This window comes from Diplotaxodon limnothrissa, linkage group LG5, assembly GCF_057381915.1.
Source record: "Diplotaxodon limnothrissa isolate DT_005_m linkage group LG5, D_limnothrissa_male_GT1.1, whole genome shotgun sequence".
NCBI classification, from domain to species: Eukaryota; Metazoa; Chordata; class Actinopteri; order Cichliformes; family Cichlidae; genus Diplotaxodon; species Diplotaxodon limnothrissa.
The window spans coordinates 24,648,787-24,667,221 of NC_140600.1; the positions used below are offsets into that span (position 1 = coordinate 24,648,787).

An 18,435-nucleotide genomic window follows, 5' to 3' on the forward strand; every position below is an offset into this window, starting at 1 on the left:
ACTATCAGTCTTGCCTGCGTTTGTGAAAATTAATCAAATTAAAAGTAGCCAAGCAAGTGCAATCTGTACTTGATAATAAATGAAACAGTTATTATCCTAATAGCTTTAAAATAGTAAAAGTGAGGGGTGGGCAGTATTAATTTAATTTTGGCAAAAGTCTGATTACACATCGAGAATACCAGGAAGCATTGGCAGTGAATGCACTGTTCTTTATTTCTGTTTTACTCCATATTTTTTCTTTTTTTGAACATGAACTCCATACTTAAGGCAAGTTGCAGCATTTCTATGCTTGCTAAACACTGCCACTGAGGTTCAGAAAATATGATGAAACATTACAAAAAAAAGTCAGTCTATAGGCTACATGTTTTTACAGTTGGAGAATGTAAATAATTATTTGAAGTAATGATAGAAAAAATGGAGGGTGCTAAAAAAAAAAAAAAGTAAACCATTGTTCATTGACATATTCACTATTTGTTTTTTTGTTTTTTAAATGGATGTCACAGGGAGCCAGTGGAGGTGGTGGAGAAAAAAACCACATGTGGCTCCAGAGCAGCAGGTTACACACCCTTTATGTAACACAATGGTATTTATTGCAGCGATAAACTGGGTTTAGGTTAATTATCAATAAACATGCCGATTAGTTTTGTTTGTTTTCTTTCACTACGTGTTTGCAAATGATGAGAATGCTCATTAAATTATATTAAAAAAGTTTATATTAAAAATAAAAAGAGTCAGGTTACCATATATTTTGCAATGCTACCAACCACATTTGAGAAATCTTCCTTTTTATCATTAAAAACATTTATTTTTTCAATATTTGTTTTTTTATTGGTTGCAAATAATTTCAGTACTCATTTTGTCCTCTTTGTTGGAAACTCAGGTTCTAATATGCTTTGCAATTGTTGATGAATTTTCTATTATTTTATTTTATTTTTTTAAATATCATGTATTTTTTTAATTCATTTTCAGCAGAATTGGAGTTTTTTATTTTGCCAGTCATTTTACTGACGTGGTATTGAGTGCAGACATCAGGATTGTGGTCACGTAGCAAATGCTTGAAGAAAGAAATGATTTATTGTTCAGATCCACATTGAATATTATATACATGGTTATTAAATTGTGCCGTTTTGCTACTGTCTAATATGACATTGGCCCTTCTTTTCAGCAAAAGCTCTGGTTAATTCAGCTGTACACCAACCTGTGCTCAGCTATACAGGGAGTGCAGAATTATTAGGCAAGTTGTATTTTTGAGGAATAATTTTATTATTGAACACCAACCATGTTCTCAATGAACCCAAAAAAGCTCATTAATATCAAAGCTGAATGTTTTTGGAAGTAGTTTTTAGTTTGTTTTTAGTTTTAGCTATTTTAGGGGGATATCTGTGTGTGCAGGTGACTATTACTGTGCATAATTATTAGACAACTTAACAAAAAACAAATATATACCCATTTCAATCATTTATTTTTACCAGTGAAACCAATATAACATCTCCACATTCACAAATATACATTTCTGACATTCAAAAACAAAACAAAATCAAATCAGCGACCAATATAGCCACCTTTCTTTGCAAGGACACTCAAAAGCCTGCCATCCATGGATTCTGTCAGTGTTTTGATCTGTTCACCATCAACATTGCGTGCAGCAGCAACCACAGCCTCCCAGACACTGTTCAGAGAGGTGTACTGTTTTCCCTCCTTGTAAATCTCACATTTGATGATGGACCACAGGTTCTCAATGGGGTTCAGATCAGGTGAACAACGAGGCCATGTCATTAGTTTTTCTTCTTTTATACCCTTTCTTGCCAGCCACGCTGTGGAGTACTTGGACGCGTGTGATGGAGCATTGTCCTGCATGAAAATCATGTTTTTCTTGAAGGATGCAGACTTCTTCCTGTACCACTGCTTGAAGAAGGTGTCTTCCAGAAACTGGCAGTAGGACTGGGAGTTGAGCTTGACTCCATCCTCAACCCGAAAAGGCCCCACAAGCTCATCTTTGATGATACCAGCCCAAACAAGTACTCCACCTCCACCTTGCTGGCGTCTGAGTCGGACTGGAGCTCTCTGCCCTTTACCAATCCAGCCACGGGCCCATCCATCTGGCCCATCAAGACTCACTCTCATGTCATCAGTCCATAAAACCTTAGAAAAACCAGTCTTGAGATATTTCTTGGCCCAGTCTTGACGTTTCAGCTTGTGTGTCTTGTTCAGTGGTGGTCGTCTTTCAGCCTTTCTTACCTTGGCCATGTCTCTGAGTATTGCACACCTTGTGCTTTTGGGCACTCCAGTGATGTTGCAGCTCTGAAATATGGCCAAACTGGTGCCAAGTGGCATCTTGGCAGCTGCACGCTTGACTTTTCTCAGTTCATGGGCAGTTATTTGGCGCCTTGGTTTTTCCACACGCTTCTTGCGACCCTGTTGACTATTTTGAATGAAACGCTTGATTGTTCGATGATCACGCTTCAGAAGCTTTGCACTTTTGAGACTGCTGCATCCCTCTGCAAGATATCTCACTATTTTTGACTTTTCTGAGCCTGTCAAGTCCTTCTTTTGACCCATTTTGCCAAAGGAAAGGACGTTGCCTAATAATTATGCACACCTGATATAGGGTGTTGATGTCATTAGACCACACCCCTTCTCATTACAGAGATGCACATCACCTAATATGCTTAATTGGTAGTAGGCTTTCGAGCCTATACAGCTTGGAGTAAGACAACATGCATGAAGAGGATGATGTGGACAAAATACTCATTTGCCTAATAATTCTGCACTCCCTGTATGGTCTATCTTTAAGTCTCTTCTTTCCATTTGTTTTACTCACTCATCCACTCAATAACCAGCTATTTCCCTCCCTCTTACAATTCATTCACCCACGAGATCGTATTTCTCTATTTCTGAACAGATCTGAAGCATCCATCTCAGCAATAGCTCAAGTCTTTTGTATTGGTTCGTCATTCAGACTTGGTAACAGGTCAGTCAGAGGTTGAGGTCCCATCTTTTTAGCGATAGTATTTGCAAGGGTGTTTGCTTTAGTTTGTCTGATTTGTCGTTCTCCTCTCCCTCTTCTGTACAGATGCTTTATACAAGATATTAAATGTGGCAATAGGCCTGAATAGTATTTTTACATGGCTATTTTTTTTCCTACTCTAAAAGCCCTGTGGTACATTCTGTCTTCTTTTTCATTGTTAATGTGAAAAGACATGTTGATTTCATACAAAATGGGATAAACTTAAAACTGGAAGGATGCTGGGAATGCGTAGGCAGTGTCACCTGAACTAACCTCTCCTTACATTCAGCTTGAAACTGCCTGCTTTTACGTTTTCTCTGAAGACCTGCTCTTTTGTAAAAATGTAAATTGAACTCTGGAATGATTTTTTTATTTTTTATTGGGAATGTTTGCCTTTATGAGCAGCCACTGTGATGAAGGTCACTGTAATGTTTAACCACTGGCTCCTGACAACGTTTACCCCCGCTTATTTTCCCACAAACTGCAATGCTACAGAGAACACTTTGATCACAAAGGCAGCAAATCCAGCAGCATTTAAGTTTCTCTCCGATGGAGTTTAATCGAAACACTTTAAGAGCACCTCCAGGTCATCTCAGCTCTCACTTGGTCTCTGGAATGCTTCGGATAAACTTAGAAATGGGCTAATATGTCTTTGTTGTTAGTTGTGGGAAACAGAAGAATGGGCAGAGTGTTGGTTGGTTAGAGCCCACATACAATTCATTTTTCCCTTTTTTTTCCTCCCCCCTCCACTTTTGTTTTTTGTCTAAAAGCTCAAGTTATAGAAAGATGGTTTGAAACTAGTAAGGCCCATACAGTGGCATTGATTTATTGATGCTAGAGCACAGTGTGACTCTTCCTCTCCCTCTGTGTTCGTCCCTGTGTCATAACTGGTATGTGTGCATACGCATGTCTGTCCCAGCATGCCGAGTCCACTCCCTTGGGTCCCTGACCATGTGCGCGGGGTGGCTCCTCCTCCCCAGCTGTGAGGAGCAGGGCTCTGACATGGTCTGTCCCTTTAGCTCACTTTGAACGTTTGACATGCCGAGCGCAGAGGTCAGCCTGACCTACTTTCCCCTGGCGGTCCTTTCTGCTGAGCTGCAGCGCTCCTCAGCAGGGGGGACAGCGAGGGCGGCGCTGCTTACGCCTCCACTGCTGTCCTGGTGTGTTAAATCACCGCCATTTGTTAGGAGACACGTTCCTGTGTGTGTGTTGGGTTTTTGTTTTGTTTTTTTCTTTCTTTCTTAGGTGTGTAGGAGGCATCCCACATGCATGGACACACACACAGACACAGGTTTGTACTGAGGTTGGATATGAAGTGCTCTGTGGGGGCTGCAGGTAGATGCTGGGCAGCACTTGGACAGGACCCCTGCAGTGAGCTCTGTCTGACTCACTTTGTGTACAACTGTTAACACCCTCTGACCTCTTCCACCTACTTTATTTCCCTCTGCTGTTGAGCCACTTATGTCTTCATACCAACTTATAGCCCACTGTCTAAAAGTAAAGACCTGCAGCTCAAACAGTGACATACTGTTTATATAGTTAGTGGTAATTGGCAGTAATTTTTCATCAGCCTGTTGTTGTCTTCCTCCCCACTCTCTCTTCCCATTAGCAAAGAAGCTATGATCTATCAAATACAGTGACTTTTGTCTTTTCTGTGTTTTTTGTTTAGCTTTTTCTTCTTGTGCTGTTGTAATATTATAACATCCCCCCTTTTGTTCCGATACCCCCTCACCTGCGTATGACCCGCAGCCTGGTGGTTTCTGCTTTAGACAAATGTGTCTAAAGCAGTTCATTAAAAATTAAACTTCTGATGTAACAGCAGGCTTTGAACACTTGACTGTATCAATGATTTAGGCCCAGTAGAAGGTCCTTAATGGATAAAGCCAACTTTCTGTGCGAGTCAGACTGCTTCTGGCTCCTTGGCATCAAAGTGACACACGCAAAAACAAAAGCTGTGAAGGAAAAATGGTTTTAGGTACTTAAGGGTGTATGGCGTTGTAGAGCTTGCATCACACACGTCCCGGCTCACACTCTCCCCTGTTGGACATGTCTCTGGGTTTTAAAGTGGCATGGGCTGGCTAAGTGGGGAACTTCTTATGTGTTTGTCACCATCCACTATGCATGCGCATTGTTTTATTCATCCTGGCCAAAGTCAAAATATGAAAAGGCAAGCGACAAATTGCAACCAAAAGGGCAAGGCCTTTTATAACGGTGCTGTTGCTTAGAGGCTGTGCAGACAAGCTGGGCTGCGATGAGCACCTGAGAGGAAAAACAGTCATTCAGTAAAACCTCTGCTGGCCGTCAGGCTGCTCTCACTACTGCTCAGCGTACGTGGCAAGTTGGTCAAGTCTATGTGACTTTTTAGATCTGATTCTTAAGATTAGTTTTTCAAGCATCATATCAGTGCACGTTTGTGTAGCATGCAACTGGATTTCACTCAGACCACATAATGGGTCTGATCACAGTGAAACCCTGAATGCTTCTGCAAGTAGTTTTGAAAACCTGATAATGGCGTGACCACAAGATGCTGCGGTTTGAGAGGTTTTCATTAATTTATTCTGGTGTGTGAGAGCAGAACAGAATGGTTGTCTTTTGTTTCCTGTAGTAAAAATGTTGTAAATTTAAGTTTTTGGCATGGAGTGATTTTAATAAACCATAAATTTGTCAAATATTCTGATTCCATTGTATACAGTTCATGATTTCTGTTTTATATGTTTCTGCAGTGAGTGTTTTTGGGTTCTGAGGTTCATGATTTAGATGGTTATTTTTTGTGTGCCTGTTTTGGGAGGGAGAACACAGTTTTTACACTTGATAGTCTCTTGTTTCGAATTTTTCAGTCAACAGTGTTGCGTGCAAGTGTGGGACAGCCTTCCTGTGAATGATGTGTGTCTCTTATTACCATTGTGTTCTGTACTGTTGCTTTTTGTCTCGAGAGTTTCAGTTTTCCTTCAGGTATTTGGGTGATACTCCACCCTCACTCATATTTCACACACTGTCCTATAGGATTGCTCTTCTCTTCGCAAAGATGAACACCATCTTGAATTTGTCTCAGCTGTATTGAACCGAAAGACAATATGTGTCAGAATAGCTTCAGTGCAATCGTATTTTCTCCTGACCATCCTCATGCTCCGTTTGTTACAGTCAAATACTGTCAGTGAGACTTTTTCTTCCCCGTTTTTAGAAAAAGCAGTATGGGTACACGAAGCAGTCTTTTGGCCATATTTTAGTGAATCCAGGACTGCTTGGAATACGCTGTATGACCAGAGGTGGAGCAGAGAAGAGGATCATAATACTGTTGTGTTAAGAGAGTACCCTGCACATTTGTCCAATGAGATTTATTGTAAATACAGAAGATTTGTATGTCCTCATAAATTTGAAGTGCAGTGTGTAGTGCTACAGCACAAGCACTTAAAAAAAAAAGAAAGAAAGAAAAGAAAGAAGTCATAACTTTAAGTGTCAAGATGTAATCTGGAAAGTTCTCATTTAGCCTGTGGCACAATAAGGGCTTTGACTCTGCTGTCCCGACTTAAGTGGGAAATTTATTCCTCCAGTGTAGGGTCAGAAAAGTGTTGAGCCTTGACTATGACTAGGGGATGTTTAACCACAGGGTCCTTGGCATATTGGACCAGCCAGTGGTGCAAAGGGAGCAGAGCTCAGCTCAGAGTTTACAGTGTGACCATGGCTCAGAGTCGTAAAGGAGCTTTTCTTGGCCTAAGGGCCAGGTCCGGACATCGCCTGTGGATGACACAAGGGCAGAATTATTTTCACTCCACTGACAGTTTCCCATGTATATTTTATTTTGGAGGAAACAAAAAAAAAAAAAAAAAGCATTAATCTTCTCCTGAATTGTACGGGCATTTCAGGATTATTTAACGAGCAGGATTGGCAGCATTACGACCAGCCTGCCATTATCATCCCTCCTGTGGTATAATTGCCTTTGGTGTTGAACAAGCAGCTCCTATCTTTTGCATTTAGGGGTCTTTCACTCTCTCTCTGCCTGTGCCCCCTCTCAGCTTATCTCCTGCATCCACTAAACTCATCAGAGAATCCTACAGCTTTTTAGTGTGACCATCTGTCAATACCACTCCATAAAGTGGAGTGGAGCAACGTGTGCATCCATTGGCTCTTATAAGCCCTCAGCTGGTTTGGCTCCAGCTGGATGTGAGGGCCTTACTGCTGGTGGTTAACCCAGGCCTGGAGCATCGCTCTCTAGCCCTTGTGGCTACTTCAGCCCACCTCGCCTCCCCTATCAGGCAGCTGGATGAACCTCCCTCTTCACCACTGTGGAGTAGCTTGTAACACTGTAATGAGTTAACTTTCAGAATGATCTACATAATTTATTTCCTGCCCCCACAGGAGCCCGCTGAAGCATTAATTAATATCAGGCACCGCTATCAGCAACCATCCCAGTGTGGGATTCCTTCTGGCTCCTATTTTTGGCGCCGGTGGAATTTGATATGTTGTGCAACCATAATGCAGTTTGTTGGACAGTGATGAAAGATAGTATGTCCTGGTGGTATTGTACATAAATTTGATCTCCTGCACATGAATCCAGACATGGTTGTGAGCTAGATCTAATGGCTTTGAAACAGCAGCAGGAGCGGTGACTAAACCTAAATGGTTCATAACAAGTTGCTTTTTGCCGCTACAAGTGATATTGCTCACATTTAGATATTTCAGACTTGTTAATGTGATCTGATTTCTATTTGTATTTTTTATTTCTTTATTTTTGATATGTTAACTCACCTCACATTTTTTCTCTCTCTCTGCTTCCCCCCACAGAACTCAATACGGCACAATCTGTCATTGAACAAGTGTTTTCTCAAAGTGCCTCGCTCCAAAGATGACCCAGGAAAGGTGAGACTTAAAAACATCAACTGGTAATTGCAGACACCTATGGTTGCATGTAATTGCAAGCCAAATAAATGCAATATTTAAAATTTTAAGCAAGTACCCTAAGTTCGCAGAACTCACTATTACAGCATTTTTCTGTTGTGTATCGTGCTATCTCTGGCAGAAAAATATTACCTTTGAATTCCTGCCAGGACTCTTGACAGTCTGGAAATGCATGGAATGCTCGTAATCTATTATGAACCTCCCACCCCCACATAACTGCATTTCAAATATAAGGGGAGGCTAGTTTTTTCTTTTCTTTTTTTTCCTACTTCTTCTTTTTTTATGTGCTGGCACAGACAACAGATGTGGGTGAGGAGAAGAAGCCAGACTGGTAGAGATGGGGCCATAACAGGGTACAAGTTAGGTCATTCCCAGAATCTGCCATCCATCAAGTATTTACTCCAAGTGAAGCTGAACCTACTGAGAGAAAAAACAAGAACTAAATCAGGCCTCTGCCTTTCACTTTTGTTTTCTGCAAGATTTATTCCAGGTTAATCTGACATTTTATTCATAAAAGGACCACCCGCACTTTCAGCTTCGTTCTCTTCACAATCTATCTCTCGCAACATCAACCTGATATGAAGCAATTGCTGATAAACTTTGTTGTTCATGAATAGCGAGCCTTTAGGCCAAAATGTATGTGATGGTGAGCATAGGTGTAGCCATATGTGGTATAACCTAGATCATCCTGGAAATGTCAGAGCGTGCGGTACATATGCTTAAAGAACCACACAAATAATTACACACACACACGCACATGAAGAGCTATGCCTAGCTGTGTAGAGGATGGGGACTGAATGCTAATTTCATGTTTTGCTGTAATCCTCTGATATTGACACTCCTGGGAGCTGCTCCACTAAATACAAAATAATCTATTGCTGTATGGATCCCATTCCAAATGCATGGCCAACATGCTCGCATCCTTAATGTTTAATTTGGAATTTTCCTCACTCCCTTCCCCCCGAAGACAACTTCAAAGGGGCGCTAGCCGCTCTTGATATGTTGCATCAATATTGTAATGTGGCAGGAATATGAGAACTGCTGGTTGGATGAGATAGGAGAGTCATGTCGCTCTGTGTCTGTCTCTGAGATGGTGTAAGAGATGACAGTTGTTGTTGTTGTTGTACATGTGCACACACATGCGCGCGCACATACACACACACTGTGTCTACCTCAGAGGTAGAAATGTAGCCTGTGAAGGCTGCTGTTAGTAGTCTTCCTTTTAATTGGTCTTATGTCTCGGCCTGGAGTTGCAAGGATCGCCGCTGTACTTTCTTTGTTTGTCTTTCCTGTATGAAAGGGGAAGCAGGTGACATAATTTATGGTGATGTATGAAAATAAGCTGCGTCATTGAGGGGAAGAGAACAGGTAGTGTACCTGTGTTATCAGGATCTTGAAAAAAATCTTTACAGCTGCCTTTGTTTTATTGCTGCAGAAATAGTGTGGCTTTCCTCTGTTGTTGCCCCAGACTCCAAGGATACACTTCACTTGGCATTGCTACATTTTTCCTTTTTCTTTCTTTCTTTCTTTTTTTTTTTTTTTGTGCTGTATATTTGTGAATAATTTAATGACTCTTTATATGCTTTTTTCTTTTTTGCTGCCAAGTCTCTGGGGGTGGGTGTTGGAAAATGCAAAAACTCCCCTCCCATGAGGGTTAACTTAAAGTGTTGTTCCCCCCCTAATTAAGAGAAACACCACAGAGCTTGGCTTTCTTTGTGTGACACTTAATTTTGAAACATCTGTACCTGCCCATTTCAGCTCTCAGAAAGAGAGCAGTTACGTTTAGAGACTCTCTCATCTTTGCATATAACAAGGGTTTTGTTTTTTTTTGTTTTTAAAGCAGCCTGTATCTTGTGCTGATTGTGCTGTGAATCCCCCCCAGGAAAATACTAATTGACCCCAAAGCCTCACACTCATATGAAGAGTTATAATTTTAACCCCTGATGAATATAGACCAAGCCTGGATTTTTATTTTAACAGTCGCAGCAGCGATTTATGCAAAAATGGCAGATTTGCTAAATTTAACAAGAGCAGGCTATTGTGTATGCTGCATTATTGTATAGATACTTGAAATACAGTTGTTCCATGGCCTCTCTTGTTGTTTAGAGAATTTCTTATAGAAATATCAATTATTCTCTCTGCTAAGGAAGTAATTTTAAAGGTCCTGATCTCACTTTCTCTTGACAATTGAGATTTTATCGGGGGTCATATGAAATATTAAAAACAAATTCAGAACTCGCAGGGCCTTAGGGTAAAAATCTCATTTTTAACAACTGCAAGCAGCATTGCTGTTGGCTTCGAGGAGGCACACCATTGAAAAATAAATTAAATGGGGCGAATGCAAAGATAAATAATGCAGCCTGGTTGTGGAATTACGAGCTGCAGCCCCAGAGCCAGCCCCAACTGTTCTCTCCTCGATTAGCCTTTTGTAGACCTTAGAAGAAAGCAACACGGCAGGGCTAGCGCTGCCTCCATTCCCGGGCTGAGGCAGGATCCTTCATCCTTGGCAGCAGCGCTCTGACTTCACTACCTGAGGCTGAGGAAGTACAGCTTCAGGAAAGGCTTAGCATTTCACCACCACCAGCTGCCCTCACCAGCCTCTCATTGAGGAGCAGCCTCAGAGGAGGAAAAGCCAAGGCTTTCTTGCTAACAAAGCCCACCCACACACCACTCAAACTCTTAACACATAGCTATCAACTCAAATAAAGGCTCGGGCTGATAGGACAGATTTTAACAGAGCGTATGAGGCCCAAGAGTTCTGAATATGCAGGTATATTTCAGTGCCAAAAATGTTTGTGATATCAGAGTGGAAATGTCTTAATCCTGATTTGTTTTTTCTTTCGTTTGTTTGTTTTCCTTTTTTCCCATTTTTAATTTGACTTTTTTCTTGACTTTAATGGATATTTGACATTTAAGAGGCGGGTTGTAAAGATGGGAATGACATGAAATTCTGGGGTGATGTGTGACAAGAGTCCCAAGCCATACTCAAACCATCAAAGTTGCGTGCTCTGTAACCATTCAGCAATGAATGCAGGGGAATTTCTGGGGTATCATGTGAGAAAGCAGTCTGTTTTATCATCTCACAGGCTTTTCTTCTGTCTGCAGGGCTCTTACTGGGCCATCGACACCAACCCAAAAGAGGATGCTTTGCCTACACGGCCAAAGAAGAGGCCGCGGTCTGGAGAGCGGGTGAGTCTGATAGGAGAAACTTAACATTCTCTGCAAGAATATGCATTTATTTAGATAGATAGATAGATAGATAGAAAGACACACACACCCTTCTCCTCCTTCATTCTTGTTAAAGCGTTAATATCTGTGTGGTTCAGTATATTTTTTTTGTGTCTTTACCTTGCATCTGCCTCAGTGTTGTTTTCCTTTTGCCCTTCTTTCTCTCCCACTTTCCCTTCACTCTTTCTCTAGCACTTGCAGACGTACACACACACACACACACACACACACACACACACACACACACACACACACACACTCAGACTCAGTAGGAGTTCATATCCAGACTTTATGTAACTACCTCTTCATGCTGCTTCGCTAGCCTGTCATGAAGTGGGCTCCTTATTAATAAACTATGCCTCAGGCAACCATTACATACATTACATTTTGCACTCACTTTTTTTAACAAACATCAATTAATGCAGAACTGTGTGCAGCGGCTATTCTGAGCGGGAGCTTTTGTCTTTAATTATGCATGAGCTTCATCCGCCCGTTAACGTACGGCTGTACAGGTTTTTACTGAGCTGCTCAGATTGACCTGGCCCTTGGGCATCCCAACACAGGGGGCTCTCGTCTCTTCCTTCTCCACAATGTGGCTGACCAGAGGCTACGATGAAGAGAAATTCCCCAAGCTGGCGAGGGAGACTCATATATATATATACACACACACACACACACACACACACACACACACACACACTGTTGTCTCTACCAGACACAAACACATAGACTCCATTAATCTTAAAATGCTGTTTATGTAGTTGCCTCACGGCATCCAAATACTATCAGATTCATTCAACAAACTGTGGTATTGCATGTGTGTGATCTTAGATACACAAAGCGTGCCTTGTTTTTAGTGTTTTTAGTACCTTTGTTTTTTGAGTGTGACACAAAAGCACGCACAAAGCGAAGAGGACTCTGTTTTCTGTAGTACACATTTACTGCCCCCCTCCTCCCCCACCCCCCCAGACCCTGCCTGTCTACAAAGGCTTCCTTGAAGGGTCTCACACAGTGAAATTGAGAGTTTGTGAAATCTCATTTATGTTTAGCATGAATTTGTAGCCATTCCTCTTACAGTAAGCAGTTTTGGGAGACAGCCACAGTAGAGTTATCTCTCACAACAGTGTACCTATACTGCAAGACAAGGGGGTTGCACGTGTGCATCAATATGGTATGTGTTTGGGTGGGAGGTGACGGTGGGGTTTGGGGTTTCAGACCTATTTTCTTTTTAGTTTTTTTTTAAAGTCCTAAATCAAGTTGTGTCTCTGATGTATCATAGAAGCAGCTCTGTTTGTTTTTTTGTTTTCAGATCTTGCAGATGGATATGAATGTGATAGCAGCATGAAATTTGTTACCAGCTTTAATACAGGTTGCTCCTGCAGTAGTGGGATCTCGTGTGTTTAATAATTGGATTACGTTGACTTCTTTTTTGTTCTGCCTCCACTCCCTGCCCCCAACCCCCACAGGCTTCCACGCCGTACAGCCTAGAGTCAGAGTCTTTGGGGATGGAGTGTATGATCTCTGGAAGTGCCTCTCCAACGCTGGCAATCAACACTGTGACTAACAAGGTACTACAGCCAGCAATCCAGCCTCCAGCTCCAACACACACCTGGCTACACGGCTGCACCCTGACCCCACCCACTTCTCCAACCACCTACAGCACTATTCCCCACAGAGACAGGAGCACTTTTGTGAAGGGGAGATGCAGGCGCGCACACACACACTTTCACACGAGCATATGCTCATGTGCCTAAAGCTTCTCTTCATCACAACCCACACCAAAATACACAACTATGTGCCCTGCTGTACCTTTTTCCTCTACAACAACAGGCAGCAGGCTCTTGTTATCTTTAGTGCGGAAATATGATGCTCACACTGGTGCTTGCCTTTGCAACCTGATAGACTTGCACACAGTCTTGTGCACATTTGGAAACAGAATACTCCACATGCTATTTGGGGTTTCCGTATTCACACCTGTAGTGCAGGTTGACGCCCGAAAAGTTGTTTTCTCACCGAGTGACCACTCTACAGGTGACCACCCCGGCTGCTGGCTCTGTCTGCTCTCCGTGGCTTTTCTTTTTCTTTTCTTTTCTTTTTTTTTTTTTTTTTTTTTTTTTTTAAGCATCCGTGAAAACATGGAAACACTTGTACATCATAGCGCAAAGCTACAGGGACTGCTAGCTGTTAGCTCTGAGTGTGCTGCTCACTCTGAAATTTAAATAGGCTTTTTAACCTTAAGCTCTCATCCTCTGAGCCCAGTGGGGGCAGCTCTCAGGAGTACTTTTAAAAAGCCTACAAGAGTCGCTTATTTCCTGCAAGCATTACAAAAAAGTATGGTTTAACGTGAACAGGGGTGTTCACAGAAAAGATGAGTTAGTGCTTGTATGACAGAGGCTCTTGCGTTTCAAGTTAAAGGCAAGAGTCTGAGCATATTTCTGCGTGTGTTGTAATTTTTATGCATGCACATTTATGTTACAAAGCGTTTCTGCTTGTTTTGAGGAGCATGTCGGTGACAACTACCTAGGGGCTGTTTCTGTAGCAGACAGATTCATTGGCCAAAGTGTGGAGACAGATGACCCTTTTCCTGTTTGAGTACTACAGACAAGCACTTTCCACCGATCTCCACCACCAGCCGCTGCATAATAAGGCCCTAATGTTAAGAGCTGACAGTTAAGTCTGGATCCCTGCCATTGAATACCTCCAGCTAAATAACTTAGACGAGTAATAACCGACATGCATAAAAATGACACCCAAAAAACCCCATCAGCTGAGCAATTTCAAGCCAGTTTTGTCTTCTTTTGTTCATTTGATTGTGACAAAAAGTGTTATGGCAGTAAAGCGAGCAGAAGACAAAGTGGAATAGCAACAGATCTGAGGTCTGATGTCCTCAGAGAGAGCTTGTTTCTCACTGTCTTACACTGTAAACACACAACAGGCCACGCCTCTTTCGGTGCTACATGCCAAGCCACAGGAATTCCCTCTCTGTTTTTTTTTCCTCCTCTCTCTCTCTTTCTATTCTAGTCTCTCTCCCTCATATTCCCGCCTTCTCGCATAGACCAATGGGAGAAGCTGGCAGGACGACTACTGAACCAGCAAGAATCTTCTGTCTAGCATTCCTCACACGATTGTACTCCCTCTCCTCTCACTTTGGTGTCTTTCTCACGCAGACTCAGACTTTTCTTTGCCCCCCACCAAAGATTGTGTTCTGAGATTATCCTAAACACTGGCATTAAAGTTACAAAACTTTGGCACTAATGTGTGGATGATCGAGAGGGGGCAAGGACAGATTGTTGGAAATATGCTTGCTAATGAATAGTTGTTCTTCTCCTCTCATCTCCTTCATGCGTCTCATACCCTTTTTGTGTCTCTTCCGCTGTCACCTTGTGTCTGTGCGATCATGCATGCGGGGATTGTGCCGAACATTGGCTGGCATTGTTGGAGACACCTGGGCTTTGATTTCATAATCCATGTCTCATGCACCAGATTAGGCCCCCATGTAAAAGACACCTCTGGCTTTTTACTTAATTCACTGCTAAGAATAGAACTCTGACTCGCTTGCCTGCTAGCTGTACACAGTTTTTACTGTGGAGCTGCTCCTGCCTGTATGAACACGCTTGCCTCGGCCTCTGTGTGTTTATGTGTGTTGTTCTACCTTTGTGCACGTCCGTTGCTGTAGCAATGTATGTCTATTATATGTTACATGCTTCTATGTATGTGGGTGAGACGCGACTGGGTGTTAGCCTGCGACGGTGCGTGTTTGAGTAGGCATCTTCACTCAGGACTTGGTGTTGGGTGGGGATGGGGGTTCTGGGTAAACCACAGAGCACTGAGGTTTTTGAAATCATCACACTTTATGGTTGAATGGTGTAAAAATAGATTGTGGTGAGAGACTTAAGGCTAAAAGCTTGTTTTATGACTTCATTACACATATCCTTTGTCCCACACGCCATCAAACTGTTTAACTCCTCTCTGGAGGGGAGAGGGAGGGGAAACAGGAGGACAAAGGAGGGGGGAACAACTAAGCTGTAGTGCCTCTTCACCTCACTGTACAATACCTTGTGCAATACTTTTTGTAAATAGTCAACAGTGCAATAGACTCAATACTTGAAATGTGCAATTCACTTGTATTTTTATTTTTTATTCCTATTTATTCTATTTATCCCCTTTGTATATTTTATTTATATTTGTCTCTGTATTTATATATGTGTGTGTGTGTGTGTGTGTGTGTGTGTGTGTGTGTGTGTGTGTGTGTGTGTATGTATGTATATATGTATATATATGTATGTGTGTGTGTATATGTATATGTATGTGTGTGTGTATATGTATATGTATGTGTGTGTGTATATGTATATATGTGTGTGTGTATATGTATATATATGTGTGTGTATATATATGTATATATATGTGTGTGTGTGTGTATATGTGTATATATATGTGTGTGTGTGTGTGTGTGTGTGTGTGTGTATATATATATATATGTATATATATATGTATATATGTGTGTGTATATATATATATATGTATATGTAAGCAGCTGGATAGCGTAGTGGTTAGACTACACGCCTTTGGAACAGAGGATCGCAAGTTCGATTCCTGCCTGGGGCGTCTGTATCCAGTAAGGGTCCTAAGGCTAGACCCCCTATGCTAAGCAAGCCTACCGCAGACATGAGCGAGACAGATAAATATGAAGGCATGCCGGCTCGGACGTCGCCCGGATCAACAAGGTCCGCGTCAGGTGTTGAGGAACCAGGGCACCCTGACGAAAAGTGGGCTACTGGAACAAGAAGAGACGAAAACAGGGCGTTGTTGGAATGCTACTATGCAAGTAACCCCGGCGGAAGGGGCTACATGAATAGGATGAGGGACCTATGGATTCTTCGATACCCAACATCCACAATGACGGCGAAACAACTAGTAGCTCAGTGTTCCAACATTCGAAAGAAGGGACTGCTCTCACAGCTAGAGATTGACGAGGTACAACACAAATGCTACGGCAAGGAGGAGTCAGGACGCCAGGTCAGGGGGGAGATATCATCACCCCCACCCGAGATTGGGTACATAGCCCCAAGTGCGATAGGAGAAGGATCGTTGAGTGCGAGAGGAACTGACCTGAAAAATAGGATCATGGCCAAGCTTGAAACCTGGATCCCGCGTAGCCGGTTACCAAGATTACGTGAAGTTCCCTCAGAAGGTCTGCTAGATGATGTTAATGCAGCACTACGGGCAATACCTACAACCACGATTACCGACACTAACAAGCTGATCTACAATACGGCAACAGTGATCAGTGAGATGCTTGGCTACAAGTTGAACAGCGACAAGGGGCAGTACCCTCCATGGAGAAGGAGGCTAGAGGGCAAGATCAAAGTAGCACGGAGGGAGGTTAGCCAACTAACGGAGTTGCAGAAAGGTGCGACAAATAAGGTGCCTAAGAAATACAGCAAGCTGTCCATACCTGAGGCCTTGGAAACTGCCAAGCAAAGACTCACAGCCTTGGCCAGCCGCTTGAGGAGGTACACCAGAGAGATAGAAGGCAGGAGAATAAACCAGCTGTTCTCCACAGAACCAGCAAAGGTGTACTCTCAGTGGCAAGGGAACAATAAGAGAACAGCACCACCAAGGCTGGAGACGGAGCAATACTGGAAGAGCATATGGGAGAAGGATGCAACCCATAACGGCAATGCTCAGTGGCTAGAAGATCTGAGGGCTGACCACAGCGACCTCCCTGAACAGGGTCCAGTAACCATCACAGTGGCAGATATCCAAGAAAGGGTCTCCAGTATGAAGAGTTGGACAGCACCAGGGCCCTACTGGCTGAAGAAGCTGACTGCACTCCACGAGCGTCTGGCAGCACAAATGAACCAGCTGCTAGCTAACGAGAGACATCCGGAATGGCTAACTGAAGGCCGGACGGTCCTGATCCCCAAGGACCCCAAGAAGGGACCGGTCCCCTCCAACTACCGACCAATAACCTGCCTCAGTACTACATGGAAGCTCCTGTCAGGCATCATATCGGCTAAGATGAACAGGCACATGAGTCAATACATGAGCGGGACACAGAAAGGAATTGGCAAGAATACCAGAGGCGCAAAACACCAGCTACTGGTAGACAGAACAATCAGCCGAGACTGCAAGACCAGACTGACCAACCTGTGCACTGCCTGGATTGATTACAAGAAGGCCTATGACTCAATGCCCCACAGCTGGATACTGGAATGCCTAGAATTGTACAAGATCAATGGGACCCTAAGAGCCTTCATCAGGAACTCAATGGGGATGTGGCGTACAACACTAGAGGCAAACTCCAAGTCCATAGCACAAGTCACCATCAAGTGCGGGATCTACCAAGGAGATGCTCTGTCCCCACTGCTGTTCTGCATAGGCCTGAACCCCCTCAGTGAGATCATTAACAAGACTGGCTACGGATACCAACTACAGAACGGAGCAGTTGTCAGCCACCTCCTGTACATGGATGACATCAAGCTGTATGCCAAGAGTGAACGAGACATCGATTCACTGATCCACACTACCAGGCTATACAGCAATGACATTGGAATGTCGTTCGGACTGGAGAAGTGTAGTCGGATGGTAACAAAGAGAGGGAAGGTAGTCAGAACTGAGGGGATTGAACTACCAGAAGGCAACATTGCAGACATAGAGGACAGTTACAAGTACTTGGGGATCCCACAGGCGAATGGGAACCATGAAGAGGCCGCTAGAAAAGCTGCAACCACCAAGTACCTGCAGAGGGTCAGGCAAGTCCTGAGGAGTCAGCTGAATGGTAAGAACAAGATCCGGGCCATCAACACGTACGCCCTGCCCGTGATCAGGTACCCTGCTGGGGTAATAGGCTGGCCAAAGGAGGAGATAGAAGCCACTGACATAAAGACAAGAAAGCTCCTTACCATGCATGGAGGGTTTCACCCCAAATCCAGCACCCTGAGGCTGTACGCTAAGCGGAAGGAAGGGGGCCGGGGACTGGTGAGTGTCAGCACCACAGTCCAGGATGAGACAAGGAACATCCAAGAATACATTAGGAAGATGGCCCCAACTGACCGAGTGCTCAGTGAATACCTCAGGCAGCAGAAACCCAAGAAAGAGGAGGGAGACGAGGAACCATCATGGAAGGACAGGCCCCTGCACGGTATGTACCACCGGCAGATAGAGGAGGTGGCTGATATCCAGAAATCCTACCAGTGGCTGGACAAAGCTGGACTGGACTGAAAGACAGCACAGAGGCACTAATCATGGCAGCACAAGAACAAGCTCTGAGCACAAGATCCATAGAGGCTGGGGTCTATCAC

The 18,435-nt window shown here is 43.3% G+C and overlaps 1 protein-coding gene across 3 annotated transcripts in view; it reads left to right on the forward strand.

Moving 5' to 3' along the window:
• foxj3 (forkhead box J3) overlaps positions 1 to 18,435 on the forward strand; it is a 106,452-nt gene that overhangs the window by 68,922 nt on the left and 19,095 nt on the right. For all 3 annotated transcript variants that reach the window (XM_085353311.1, XM_085353313.1, XM_085353312.1), the window contains 3 exons: positions 7,790 to 7,864; positions 11,009 to 11,092; positions 12,598 to 12,699. In XM_085353311.1, coding sequence (XP_085209437.1) covers positions 7,790 to 7,864; positions 11,009 to 11,092; positions 12,598 to 12,699 — 261 coding nt within the window. The remainder of the gene's footprint in view (positions 1 to 7,789; positions 7,865 to 11,008; positions 11,093 to 12,597; positions 12,700 to 18,435) is intronic.